We start from the raw sequence: 12,945 nt of genomic DNA, 5'->3' as shown, positions 1-12,945 counted from the left end.
GGAATATCATGTTCATGTTCTAAGTAAAGTAGTGAGAAGAGACATCAGGAGTACAGAAAATGACCAAAGCTTTTATTAATGACTTACGGAAATCCTAAGGATCCATAAAACTTGAAGCCATTTGCAAATGCCTAACTGGGAGTTAGGTCTCATCTGTGAAACTGCAGAAAGTGCAAAGATCATGTTCACTTAGTTTACAGCTGTATGTACATTTCTAGATGCAGCAGAGACCCAAAGGGAAAGAATCACCTGAAGAGTGAAATTTCACTGAATTTAACAGGGTGCAGTTGTAGGGCTGTCAAGGCATTTTGGGAGGGAAGGGAGCAGAAGCAACATTTTGGAGGTTTTTTCTGAAATGACAGCTTTGTAGAATAGTATTTTTAAAATCTCCAAAAAAAAAAAAAAAACCACACAGCAAATGTTTTTCGATTTATCCAGTCCAATGGCCTATTTGACACAATCATCACCTCTCACTGAGGCTTGCAAACTCTACCTGCTGCACACACAGTTCTTACTGAAGTTTATCCAAATCCTCTTCTGGGTCGCTGAAACCTGTGTTCATGTCAGCCGGGCTCAAGTGAGCGCTGACTCTGTGGCCTTCTCAAGTTCCCCATTTCACACGCTCGAAGTTACTTTCTAATTAATTTCATGTGACTCACTAATAGAGACATGCCTTAGGCTGCCAAGCATGGACTTTTTAGAATTGGAAAAAGAACTATTAATGATGGTGGCTGCACCGTATCATCACTGAGCACTCCATGGCTATTAAAATATAAACAAGTGAAAAGGGTACAAGCTGAAAAGCAGTTATACATGCGTTCTCATTTTACCAATTCCTATACAGAGGAAGACAGTTTCACATAAACAATGGTTGCATTTGTGATTAATATTTGATAAATTCTCTTATCACATTGCACAGAAGATCTTACATGTGACCAAGAAATCATTGCCCAGTAACAGCAACTGCTACTGGAATAACCAGACCCTAACCATACCCTTGACTTGATTTTTTCCATAGTCAAGGTTGCTACAAATCACCCACTAATCATTTGAAATCCCAGCTCAGCAGAATAAAGCAAGCTATATACAGAATTCTCACCCTCCATTCACACAGATGACCTGCCTTTAGGTAGTTCTTGCTGTATTTTTCACTTTGGCACTTTTTGCAAATCAAATCCATGTAGAAAATGTTCTGTTTGTAGAACTCCTAGAATTCACGGAGAGTGTTCCTGTCAGGACTGCCAAGTGAGAGCCCCTAATAAGAATCTGCTTTTGTTTGAACCTAATGCAAAGATAATGAAATGTTCACTTTTCTATTTCTAATCAGTTTCTTGACATATTATCAAGACTTATTTACTTTGCATGAGATTTCAGTTTCCTATTTGAAAATGTGCTTTTTAAACCACTTGAATTAGAAAAACCTGCTTGAATGTACTGTCAGTTATTAAAGCACATATGACTAAGTTTGCATTTGTCAGTATTCTACTGTTTGTACTGAGAGTCTCATTTTAAAGTTGCCACTTAACACTGTACTATACCTTGTAATTTTTTAGATTCTTGTATGCTTTAAATGTTTCCAGATGCCTTTAGTTTTAGCTGCTGTAAAATAGCTACTTTGTGTTATTTGATATAGAATTTAAAAAAAAACTCCATTTATTTATACAGAGACATTTATAATATTTTACAAACATTCGTATATTCTGAATAAATATTTCTAATTCCATGATGTACTTTAACTGTGTTCATTAAAGGGTAAGCCTGTCCTTCTGCAATACTGTTTAATTTTTTTTTAAGTTTATTTTGCGAGAGGGAGAGAATTCCAAACAGGCTTTGCAGCACCGTCAGTGCAGAGCCCCCACATGGGGCTCAAACTAACTAGCAACCCCAAGATCATGACCTGAGCTGAAACCAAGAGTCGGACACTTAACCGACTGAGCCACCCAAGTGCCCCTCCTGCAATACTGTTTAACATGTAAATATCAAACCTGTGATGCTTCACATTAAATCGAAAGCCCGGGTCAGAGCTGGGGACTAGAAAATAGTATATTAGGTCAAAACAGCCAAAGAAACCCCATTTATCGCCAATTTCTATTTAGCTGCCTTTTAAAACTTGGAATGAATGGGAAGTTATCTAATGAAAAATCAGGGAAATGGAATATAATTAAGAACTGGAGGGGGCGCCTAGGTGGCTCAGTTGGTTGAGCGACCAACTTCAGCTCAGGTCATGATCTCATGGCTTGTGGGTTCAAGCCCCACGTCGGGCTCTGTGTTGACAGCTCAGAGCCTGGAATCTGCTTCAGATTATGTGTCCCTCTCTCTCTCTGCCCCTCCCTCGCTCATGCTCTCTCTCTCAAGAATAAATAAAACATTAAAAAAATAAAAAGAACTGGAAGAGCAAGGAAGTCACACACAAATACAAGAAAGGATGGCAACACGTCTGTTAGAGAAACACTCTTCCTGCAAGTGTGTGGTCAGCTCTCAGTATGAAAGCTTGGGCCCCCTCTTAAAATTTTAAATAAAAATTATCATATAGCTGAGGTCTCTAGCAGAGAAGAATAGATTTTTCTGAAGATCCAAGGATTGTCAAGCATTCTATCTGGAAAGCCTGGTTCTAGAAGAAATATAAGGGATTGTATGTATGTAACTGTAATTCTGCTTTAAAGCAATAACCAAACTGTTGAGATGGAGAATACATACCAGTTCTTTATTTTCACTTTTGCAGACACATTCTACCTTTTAAGATTTCTTCTCATCATGTAAGCAGGTCTTTATCTCATACTTGTCATTTTTTATCGGTCCAAAGAGACACAACCAAAATATAATAACAAGTAACAGTAGCAGAAACCAGGTTAAGGTAGTAATTAAAACTGCTGGAGCAGCAAAATTTATTGATATTGCACTACAGTCTAAATGTAACACGATAATATTTTTACAGAAAGCCAATATTTGAACAATCAACCATAAAAATGTTTTAAAATACAAAGGAAACTTCCCTTCATCCAAATTGTATTCTGTATGATAAAAGGTTTTTAATTTCTAAACTGATGTTATTTACATCAAAAAGCTTTCAAAAAGTAACTGTTAAGACAGGTCTTTGTTCATTTTCTCAGTGGAGAGTGCAGCTGGCATTTCTAGTAGACTTTATCCGGCAAACATTTAAACTCATTGGAAATTCTTAATTTATAATAGCCACACCCAAATTAAGTGAAAATCAGTCCTCATCCTTCATTAACACAGAGGGAAAGAGACCAAGCTACTGTTTAGCCAGAATATAATAAATCCAGAAACACAAATCCACTCTAAAGGTCTCAATTTGTAGAACGAGGTAAACCCCACAGGTGTTTCAAATTGTTTGACAACCAAATCAAGCACCAGGAACTTCATTACTACCATAAATAGAATTACTCCAATGGTTTACTGAAGGTCTTTTTCCAAACATTAAAATGCCCTAGAAGGTAAAGTAATAAAATGCTGTGATAATTAAGGCAAAAATTAAATGTTAAATCATTCCACATAAGACAAATGATTACTGAATAATTTACAAACCTAGTTATCACATTTATTCTAAAGTCCAGTTCTCTTAATATCCTATTAAGACCACTTCAATTGTTTTCTGCCAGCTTTTATAGGTCCCACATAAAATTTAACATGACTCAGCATAAATAGCTTCACCTTGTATACACTAAAACCTACTTCCAAGAAAACGGTTTTAAGACTACACATCTTCCATGAACATTACCTAGTCTCCACAGCATAAAAGACACTTCAAACCCTTGTTTTGGAAATAGCAGGGTTAAAAAAAAAAAAAAAAAAAAATTCTTATCCCCTTTCCCATCCAAACTAAACTGCGTATCCTTATTTTGATTAGATGAAAGACAATCTCATATATAAGAATATCTCACCTTAGTTAATCCATGAACTACAATTCCATTTGATTATTTTATTCTGAAATAAGATTGTTTTAAGTTTTCATTAAAGCCAACAGGTAAAACTTATAATCTGAATTGTGTCAATACTTACCAAAGACGATTTTTTATAAGGTATTAAGCTAATGCATTTCAAACACAATCATAAGAAAATATGTGTGTGTGTATATATATATATACTATGTGTGTATTTAATATACACAAATATATATATACAAAATAGTTCAGGGTTTTATTTTCCTTCCCTGTTACTGAAAAAAAGTTTGTAAGAAAATGGAAAATCAGTTGTCTCCTGTCCTAACTTTGAAGTGAAATATGAGCAAATAAGCAAAATTAAAGACTCCATTCTTTGGACACTTATATTTGAAATTAAACGGTACTCGTACAACATCCAAACACAAACCTAAATTGAACAGAGACAGCAGTGCCCTAGGACAGTAGTGAAACGCACAGAGAAACTCTCGTAGATACACCTTTTGTGCTTCTCTATCAGTGCACATGATATATACAGGACATGAAGAGTGTAAGTCCACTGCTACTCCTTCACTGCAAAAAGTATTAACACCTAACCGAACGACTGAGGGATAGTTACTACCTTGCTAAACTGCATTCTGTTGAAAACCTTTGCTTTCATTTGTTGTCATCCGTGGTTGATCTTAAAATATCACAAAAGAATATTCAGCCAAGGTATTTTACAAAGAACTAATTTCTTAAAGCTTGAGAAATGACTAACAATGGTAGATTTGTGCCCAAAATGTTTCAACTGTAGTAGCTATAGACTGTTTTAGAACCTCAGTCAACGAATTAAAAGCAGCTTAAATTAAAATATTACATTCTACCTCCGCAAGTCCACAACCTAAGACTGTTAACTAAAGACCACTCAAGGACTTAAAGACTAGCAGAACGCTGCCCATTTTACCCTAGAACCACACAGAAGTTTTCTTTGTTCCCAAATCCAATAGACAAGCTAAATGCATTGAGACCCAAAACAGCACAGGTGTCCATAGCCTGCCTGTCTGCTTACAGCCCAAGGGTCAAGTGAGATCATCTGTAGAAGGCAAGCAAGATTATGATCACTGCATGTAATTCCCACTGTGGCAGATTTACCACCATATGGATGTAGCACAAACTATTTTTCTATAGAAGGGATGAGATAAAAAAGGAGAGGTGGGGTGGGGTGGAGACTCTTATGGCCTCTTCCCGGCCAGTCACACCAAGAAACAGAATTAAGAAACAACCAGTCTTCAAATGGCATTCGACAGATAGAAGCCAAGAACCAAAACAACACCCAAACCCCTGCAAGAGCCCTCCCACCAAAAAAAAGCAGCACATATATATATATGTTCAGGGCCTTATTCTTCCATTGGATAAAAGAAGTCTACTAAGAGGAGGGCTGATATGGGACGAAGTCACAAACCAAGGCAACTGACTTCAACGGATTTCTGCATCCAATCCCTTTCTCCCAAGCACCCTTGGCCAATATGACACAGCTAATGCAAGCACTCTTGTCACGGTTATTTTCAGATTGTGCTTTCACGCTGCTACTAGAGCTAGACCATCCCCTCTGCTAACCACAGAAGACACAAGACAAATGGAATCTCATTACCTGTGGTTTCATTAATCTGGAGACCCAGAGTAAAGATTCAATTATAAACATCTCTCAAAATAAAACTTCCATATTTTACCATAGCTTTTTATTTACATTTCTTTGTACTTTAAAGTCTGAGCAACTAAGCTGGTGGCAGCCAGCCTTCCAAGTCCACTCCCACGTATGAGAGGTAGCTTCATTCTTTTCCTTAGCTTTAGACTACTGTTTCAATAGTAATGTGGTTTGTCACAAGAAAACTAGATGGAAAGGAATGGATCACCATTCAGGACAAATGTATAGCTACCATATGAAGTGACTATGACACATGCCTGACCGTGGCTGTCAGTGCTGAGTCACATTCCTGTAAGAAAGTAGAGCACGTCAGTGCAGCTGGAGTTGTAAATTATCAGCACAGGAAGGACTGCACTCTCAAATACTGGTCTCTGAAGTGAGAAAAATTACTTAAGATTTACTGGATTGCTTGGCAACCGTAAAAAAATAACTTTACCCAGAGCTAGGAAACACCTGGTAATGGCCATATATATTAGACACTGCTTGGCCTAGGCAATGATCATGTTTCTAGCCTAATACAACAGACAGCACTCAAGAATTGATTTATCTTCTAAAATTTCTTCCTTCCACTCTTTGCCCAACAACTACAGCTATCTTCCCCTCAGAGCACTTTTGTTCTGTAATAATTCTCTATACTGGATCTTGAAACTGCAATCCAGAACTCTATTTTGCAAGCACGGGAAAGAGCCTTTACTGCCTATTTGCAATCTGCCATCTTTATGACACAGGAGTATAAACTTCAAGAGCAACTCAATTCTAGGTAGAAAAAGCTGCTGAGAAAGCCCATCATAATCTCATTTTTAGAGTTTTCGGCAACTATACAAATGCACTTTAAAGGCTTAGGACAGAACATAAAATGAGGAACTAGCCAGGCTTTATCCAACTATCAAAAACAAGGTTTAACAAAACTGTACTTTTACTAACACTTGTTTACCCAGAGATAGGTACTTAAAGGAAAAGGATATTGACATCTTCAGACAAAATAAGTCTTGCTTATCATTAATCTGAAGTTAAAACAATACATATGAGCCCCTTCCCCAGGCCAGAATATAATCCGAGTCAAAATCACTAAGTAACACCTTTCTTCAATCAGAAACATGTTAATGAATTTGACCTTGTAACTATGATTAATATGCAAAGAAAACACTGCCTCAGAGAATACAGAGACACAATAGATGTCAATCAAAACACAATCTCTGAACAGGCAGAGGGAAGTACTGGTACAAAAATAAAGATAAAAAGCCACAATATATTATCATAGTAAGAAAAGTAATTTGGCAGTCTAATTTTTATATCGACTTTGCTCCTGACTGTTCAAGTTAACTCCTGTTGGAAACCAAAGGAGGGGGGAAGGGAATTAGGTAATGAAATGTTTTTAATGCATACATGCACTTAGACCTGAATTTTTCTAATGACCACCATAATATGTTGAGTTTTGTAATAAAATTTAAATTTAATTCCTATGGAAGGATGCCATTCACTTAGATTTGAATTTTTTTATTTGACATTACACAAAACTACTAAAGCCTTAAAAGACAAAATACCCAATCTTACAGCATATAATTACTTTTGCTGTATTTTGCTATACATCTTCATTATCTGCACTTACTAATTGATATTTAATAGAAAAATAAGGATATCCAAAGCTCAAAGCAGCAAGCAGTGACCACAAATCCTTTGACAGCACAGACTTGTTTTTATATATTAACATGAAAATCCAACTTAAGTTTCAAACCTCTTCAAATTTTACCCATGCTAAGGGTTTCATTCAATTTCTGTCTCAGGAGAGTGTCACTGGTTGAAATCCTAAAACCATTCATTTGCTCTTTCTTAACAAAAAGCTTGTGAAAGCATGTAAATTATACCCCCACCTTTTGGATAACAAAAAACTTCACTTAACATCCTACAAATCATTACAGTTATACATAAAAGCACCTACAAAATTAAAAAAAAAAAAAAGATTCACAGTGCACTGAACCTTGGAACATGTAAGGTTGGAACATAAGAACATTTAAAAAGTGGACTCAAAGACCTATTTTTCTCTCAAAGACATAAAACATAATGAAGCCAACACAACTATTCTTCTCATCTAGCTTCTTAAAATGCAGCACACAGAAGTAAATTATTGCATATTCAGCACACTGCTTTATCACTTGAATCCTTCAAACCATGCTATAATTTCTCAGAGGAGAAATCCAGTTCTGTGCTAAGCATGGCCTTTCTCAAGGTAACCTGAACACTGAGAAATACACAGGTTCAAGGGAGTAAGTATAGCAGATGTACATAAAACAGGTACACCCAACTTATATATTTTCTGCATAGTTAAGTCATATCACACACATAAACTTTAACTCACGTCTTTTTTATCTCAAACTGTCAACACAGCTAAAAGCCTCAAGTTACCAAAATCCCATCCCAACAATACCCTTATTCTGTTCCACAGTGCATTAAATGAAGCAGCACAACAGCAATAACATTTAACTATTGTTAAACTGCTGTAATTGACAAGAGAGAATCTGTTGGTTCTTAAAAAGGCTCACCACACCTTTAGAGGACATACTTCTGGTAACTAACTCTAATCTCTTTTGCTTTCATATTTAGAGCTGAAAAACCCAACTCTAGGCACCAGAAAAACTGACTAAAATAGAAAAAAATTAACAACAACAACACACACACACACAATCACTGAAATTTTATGGTTTCCAGATGACAGTAAGTGAGTGAAAATGATTTACCTGCGAGGCAAACTAAGTTTTTACTCGCCTAACAATTTAACAGAAATCTGGAATGCTGGGACCAACTATAAATATGGCTCAAGGAGACCCAAGCAAAGCAGCTGTATTTCTGGAAAGAACAGTAAGAGCTTCCAAAAGCAGTCATATAATGCATTTTAAAAAGGTCACAGAAGGATTCACAAGTTTATCACATTAAAAGATGCAGGATTATGAAAAACCTAATTTTAAACACAGTGCTGTAATTGTGAATTCTCCTGCTTAGCACCAAGAGGGTGACACTTTTATTAATAAATAGAATTTCTCCTTTAAAATCAAGCCATTTAAAAGCTAAAGCAAAGAAATACCAAGTGAATTCCTTACAATAGTACTTCTTCTGAAAGTCCCACTGGGTTATATAGAATCCCTATTAAATAGGCTATCTATACAGAATAAAGATTTCTATAATAAAATTTACAAGCAGAGATATATTTTGTGGATACCACATGTAAAAAAAGATTTTTAAAACCCACATGACAGATGCACACGCACACATATGCTCACACACCACCCCTCAAAAGAAATACCTTCAGTGAGGTCAGAGGCAGCCCAAACACTAAACCCCTTTAAAGCCCTGGTGATTGTCCTCAATTAGAGCTGAAATCCTTCTTAAAATGGGCACTGCCACCCTTATTTAGATTTAAGAATCCTGAAGGAGCAAAATCTAGTGCCAGGAATGAGTTCTGTATATGCTACCTTCACGTTCTGATCCTCCCCTATTGAAATGCTTTACTTGTACTTGCCTGAACCATATGCCCCTTCCCTTCGTGTTCCTTCGTCCAGAGGCTTCAGCATGCCCATAAAAGCATGTCAGTTTCTGCTACTACTGAAAATTGGAACCTAATACATCAGTTTCCAGAGATCAATACCGAGATGCAATGTAAAACTTAATAATGTCAGTATTCCATTCATATTTACACAGCTACAACAGAAAATAAATTTTCACAGGAACAAAACCATTGTACAATACTAAAGGACTGATGGCAGGACAGTGAAGACAAGACCAAAGCAGTTGCCAGGCCCTGGATTCCCTGCTCCCCAGCAGGTTCACTGATCACTGACTACACAAGGCTCTCAATGCCAAGTCCAGTCCACTCCCCACCCAACCAACTCAGTCCCTCTCCAAACTGAGGACTTTGTCCCTTAATGAAGTGCTAAGAGTTCGTTTTTAACATGAACATTACATAGTAGATGCTGGCTCTAAAAATAACCTTTCAACAAATCTCCAAGCAGAGGAGGATTAGAGAACCTAAGTGGTTAGAAGCAGAGAAATGCGCAAAATGCCACCAAAGCCGATGACCTGCAATCTTGACTTCAGTGACATTTTCAGCTCTTGCATTTAGTATTTGTGAATTTTAAGTTTCTTTTAAAAATGTCAATATAAGGAAACTCTTATTGCAATCACTGTCATGGATAGATGGAGCATTCCCATTATATTGGCTACCTGATGATGATGATTCAAATACTATTTTCTTGACCAGAACATGAAATAAAAACCACAATCACACAGAAAAAATGCTCTCATAAAAAGCAACTTAAATTCGTTGGCCAAACACTGAAAAGGTACATCTGTATAAAAGGTTATAACTGCATTTACAGTGCAAACTCATGTTTCTTTCTACTCTCTCTTCTGCACAGAGAACAATATCTTCAGAAACATCATTGCCTCCCTGCATTTCTTTAAAACACCTGAGAAAGGTAAGGCTCAAAGAGACACCCACTCAAATGCAACAGGTCTCTGATCTTGGGACTTCCACAACACATCTGCTGCTATCAAAGGTCCAAGATTTTCATTATAGCATTATGGTCAAATTTAAAACTCAAAAAGGCTCTGGATGAAAAGGGGAACTTGCAATGACCATTACACGCCACAGACTGTCCCTCAGCATGTTCTAGCAACTGGTCTTCACCGGAGCAAGGCAAGTCACATACAGCATCTGTTTAAAAAAATAAATACACTCGGTAACTTAGTAAGAACTCAAATACTGTCCTTCCCTTCTTTTGTTATAAAGGAATTCATATACAGTATATATTTTTGTCCCCACACTCAAAATCTAACATAAGCAGAACCATCAAAATACTTTCCTTTCCCTGAACTGGGGCTCAGCTGATTTTCTAATCTATTATTGTTTATTTGCACACATTCATTCAAAATCTGAATCTCAGCTTTTATTTATTTTTAAAGCATTCATTTTTTGTTGTTGTTGTTATTGTTATTGTTTATATTTGAGAAAAAGAGAGACAGCATGAGCAGAGGAGGAGCAGACAGGGAGACACAGAATCCCAAGCAGGCTCCAGGCTCTGAGCTGTCAGCACAGAGCCTGACACAGGGCTCACACCTACAAACCACAAGGATCATGACCTGAGCCAAAGTCAGACACTTAACTGACTGAGCCACCCAGGCGCCCCTCAGCTTTTAAGACCCTTAATGTTCACATGCTTTCAATAATGGGCATACTTTTATCTACCTCCCATATTTGTTTTTTGTGCCACCATAAAAGGAACCTGTTGACATAGATCAAAATGTAAGCACTGTAAAGATTACAAATGTTAATATAAGATTTATAGAGGCCAATTCAAGAAAGCTAAAGGCAGAGCAGAGCTTACCAAATCTTTAGGGAACACATTAACCTAAAGAAAAATCCAAATTTTCAAAATCATGGTACAAGAAAACTCCCAACTTATCAGGGTTTCACTTTTTGTTTTTTTAAGGTAGAACAGACACTTGACCATGAAAGATTAAGAAAATCTCAAATGAGGTTTCCCAAGACAAAAATCCTTTTATACTTCATTTTCAAAACAACTCAAATTTTATATATCAATACCATACCCAATTAAGCTGGGTATATGAAATGAGAGTATACCTTCTTTTAATGCCTTCTTCCTGAACATAAGGCTTTTTAAATATTTTGTGAAGTAACTGACTCCTGAACTTACCTCAATTAAACTATCAATCTATCATGTCCCCAACCACCCAACATGGCCAGAAAAATCCTACTAAGGGTACTTTTACCCTCACAACTTATATATACCAAACTACTGATAGTTCCTATTACTTCACAGTTAACCTTAACTTTCCAAAATAGGATTAAAGCATCCCTTTTAAAATAGTGTTTATCTTGCTCAAATCATAAACAGTATTACAAAAAAATATGACTATAATGGTTCTTATTTCTTAGACTTTTCTATATGAAAGCCTTAAATTGAAATGGTGAATAGGGGCCCCTGGGTAGCTCGGTTGAGCGTCCCGACTCTTGGTTTTGGCTGAGGTCATGATCTCACAGTTTGTGGGTTCAAGCCCCTCATCGGGTTCTGCGCTGACAGCCCAGAACCTGGAGCCTGCTTCCAATTCCATGTCTCCCTCTCTCTCCCTGCCCCTCCCTGCTTGTGTGCTCTCTCTCTTTCAAAAATAATAAATAAATGCACATCTATTGCACAGAGATTTCAAATAATTCAAAACAGGATATATGAAAAAACAGTGTAGAGGAGCTTGCCTGGGTGGCTCAGTTGGTTAAACATCCAACTCTTGATTTCAGCTCAGGTCATGATCTCGAGCCCCATGTCAGGCTCTCTCTGCACTGAGCGCAGAGCCTGCTTGGGATTCTCTCTCTCCCTCTATCCCTGCTCACTCACATGTGCATGCTCTCTCTCAAAAACAAAAACAAAAAACAGTCTACTGCACTTTCAAATCTATTAAATCAGTATTACCAAAGAGCTTTCTACATTCATCAACATTACTTTCCAAATCAGATCACACACCTACTCTTTACAACTGAGAATCGAGACGTTGCAAATGTTACTTTAATAAATGCTATCCACAGGTACCACCTTAAAGTTGCTCATTACCTCCTAAAAGTGGGAAATATTCTCCTTCCGAAATAAGTGCTCCTCTTAACATATATGAGAATGAAGTCTCCTCACTTCTACAATACTAGGTTCTATCCCCCTAGTATTGTAAATATTACAATATTTACAATATTCATGGATACTTACAATATTCATGGATAGCACAGTTTGACATTCACACACAAAAATAGCACACTGAAAGGGAAAATCGTTTCATCTTGATCATTTAAATAAGTTCAGTTTAGTCAGTTTCCTATTTAGAGAATGTGACCACATACTTGAACTCTCTACAGATCATGTGCAATTCTTCCTATTCATCTATCATAGTCCATTAACTCTTGACTAAAATCAAGGTTAGGTCAAAACCAAACCAAATCCCACCAGAGATTTTAAAAAGAAAATGACTTGCCTGTTTCGAAATTATCCTGAAGTTTTCGTGGATGAAGTTTTTTTTCACATTTCTATTAAGAAAAACACAAACACAACATACCCTCCGTAGTCATTTCACTTAATATAAATGAGGAGGTGTATTATCAAATTTATCAGGAAGAAAATTAAACCAGGAATATAATCACCATCCCTAGTCTCGTACTTGTATTTTTATTTATTTTAAGCCTAAAACTTTTTTTAGTTGATAACATGTAAAATTTAAAAACACCAGGAAAAAGAAAATTATTCATTAATTTTCTGAACCCTGAGAATTACTCTTAACATTTCAGTGTATTTTTCTAGCTTTTTCTCT

General features: G+C 36.6%; 1 protein-coding gene and 1 long non-coding RNA gene across 3 annotated transcripts in view; both read right to left on the bottom strand.

Annotated features, from left to right (window-relative positions):
- The window catches only part of LOC125934382 (uncharacterized), a 365,655-nt gene that overhangs the window by 256,278 nt on the left and 96,432 nt on the right, over nt 1–12,945 (bottom strand). The gene's annotated exons all lie outside the window — the stretch shown is intronic.
- The window catches only part of DCP2 (decapping mRNA 2), a 54,420-nt gene continuing 41,866 nt past the window's right edge, over nt 392–12,945 (bottom strand). Inside the window, exons 10-11 of the mRNA XM_049647727.1 lie at nt 12,613–12,664; nt 392–10,294 (exon numbers count right to left, since the gene is read on the bottom strand). Coding sequence (XP_049503684.1) covers nt 10,131–10,294; nt 12,613–12,664 — 216 coding nt within the window. The 3' untranslated portion in view covers nt 392–10,130. The remainder of the gene's footprint in view (nt 10,295–12,612; nt 12,665–12,945) is intronic.

Source organism: Panthera uncia (genome assembly GCF_023721935.1).
Source record: "Panthera uncia isolate 11264 chromosome A1 unlocalized genomic scaffold, Puncia_PCG_1.0 HiC_scaffold_17, whole genome shotgun sequence".
In the NCBI taxonomy this organism is placed as follows: Eukaryota; Metazoa; Chordata; class Mammalia; order Carnivora; family Felidae; genus Panthera; species Panthera uncia.
This window is presented reverse-complemented; position numbering and strand designations above follow the sequence as displayed.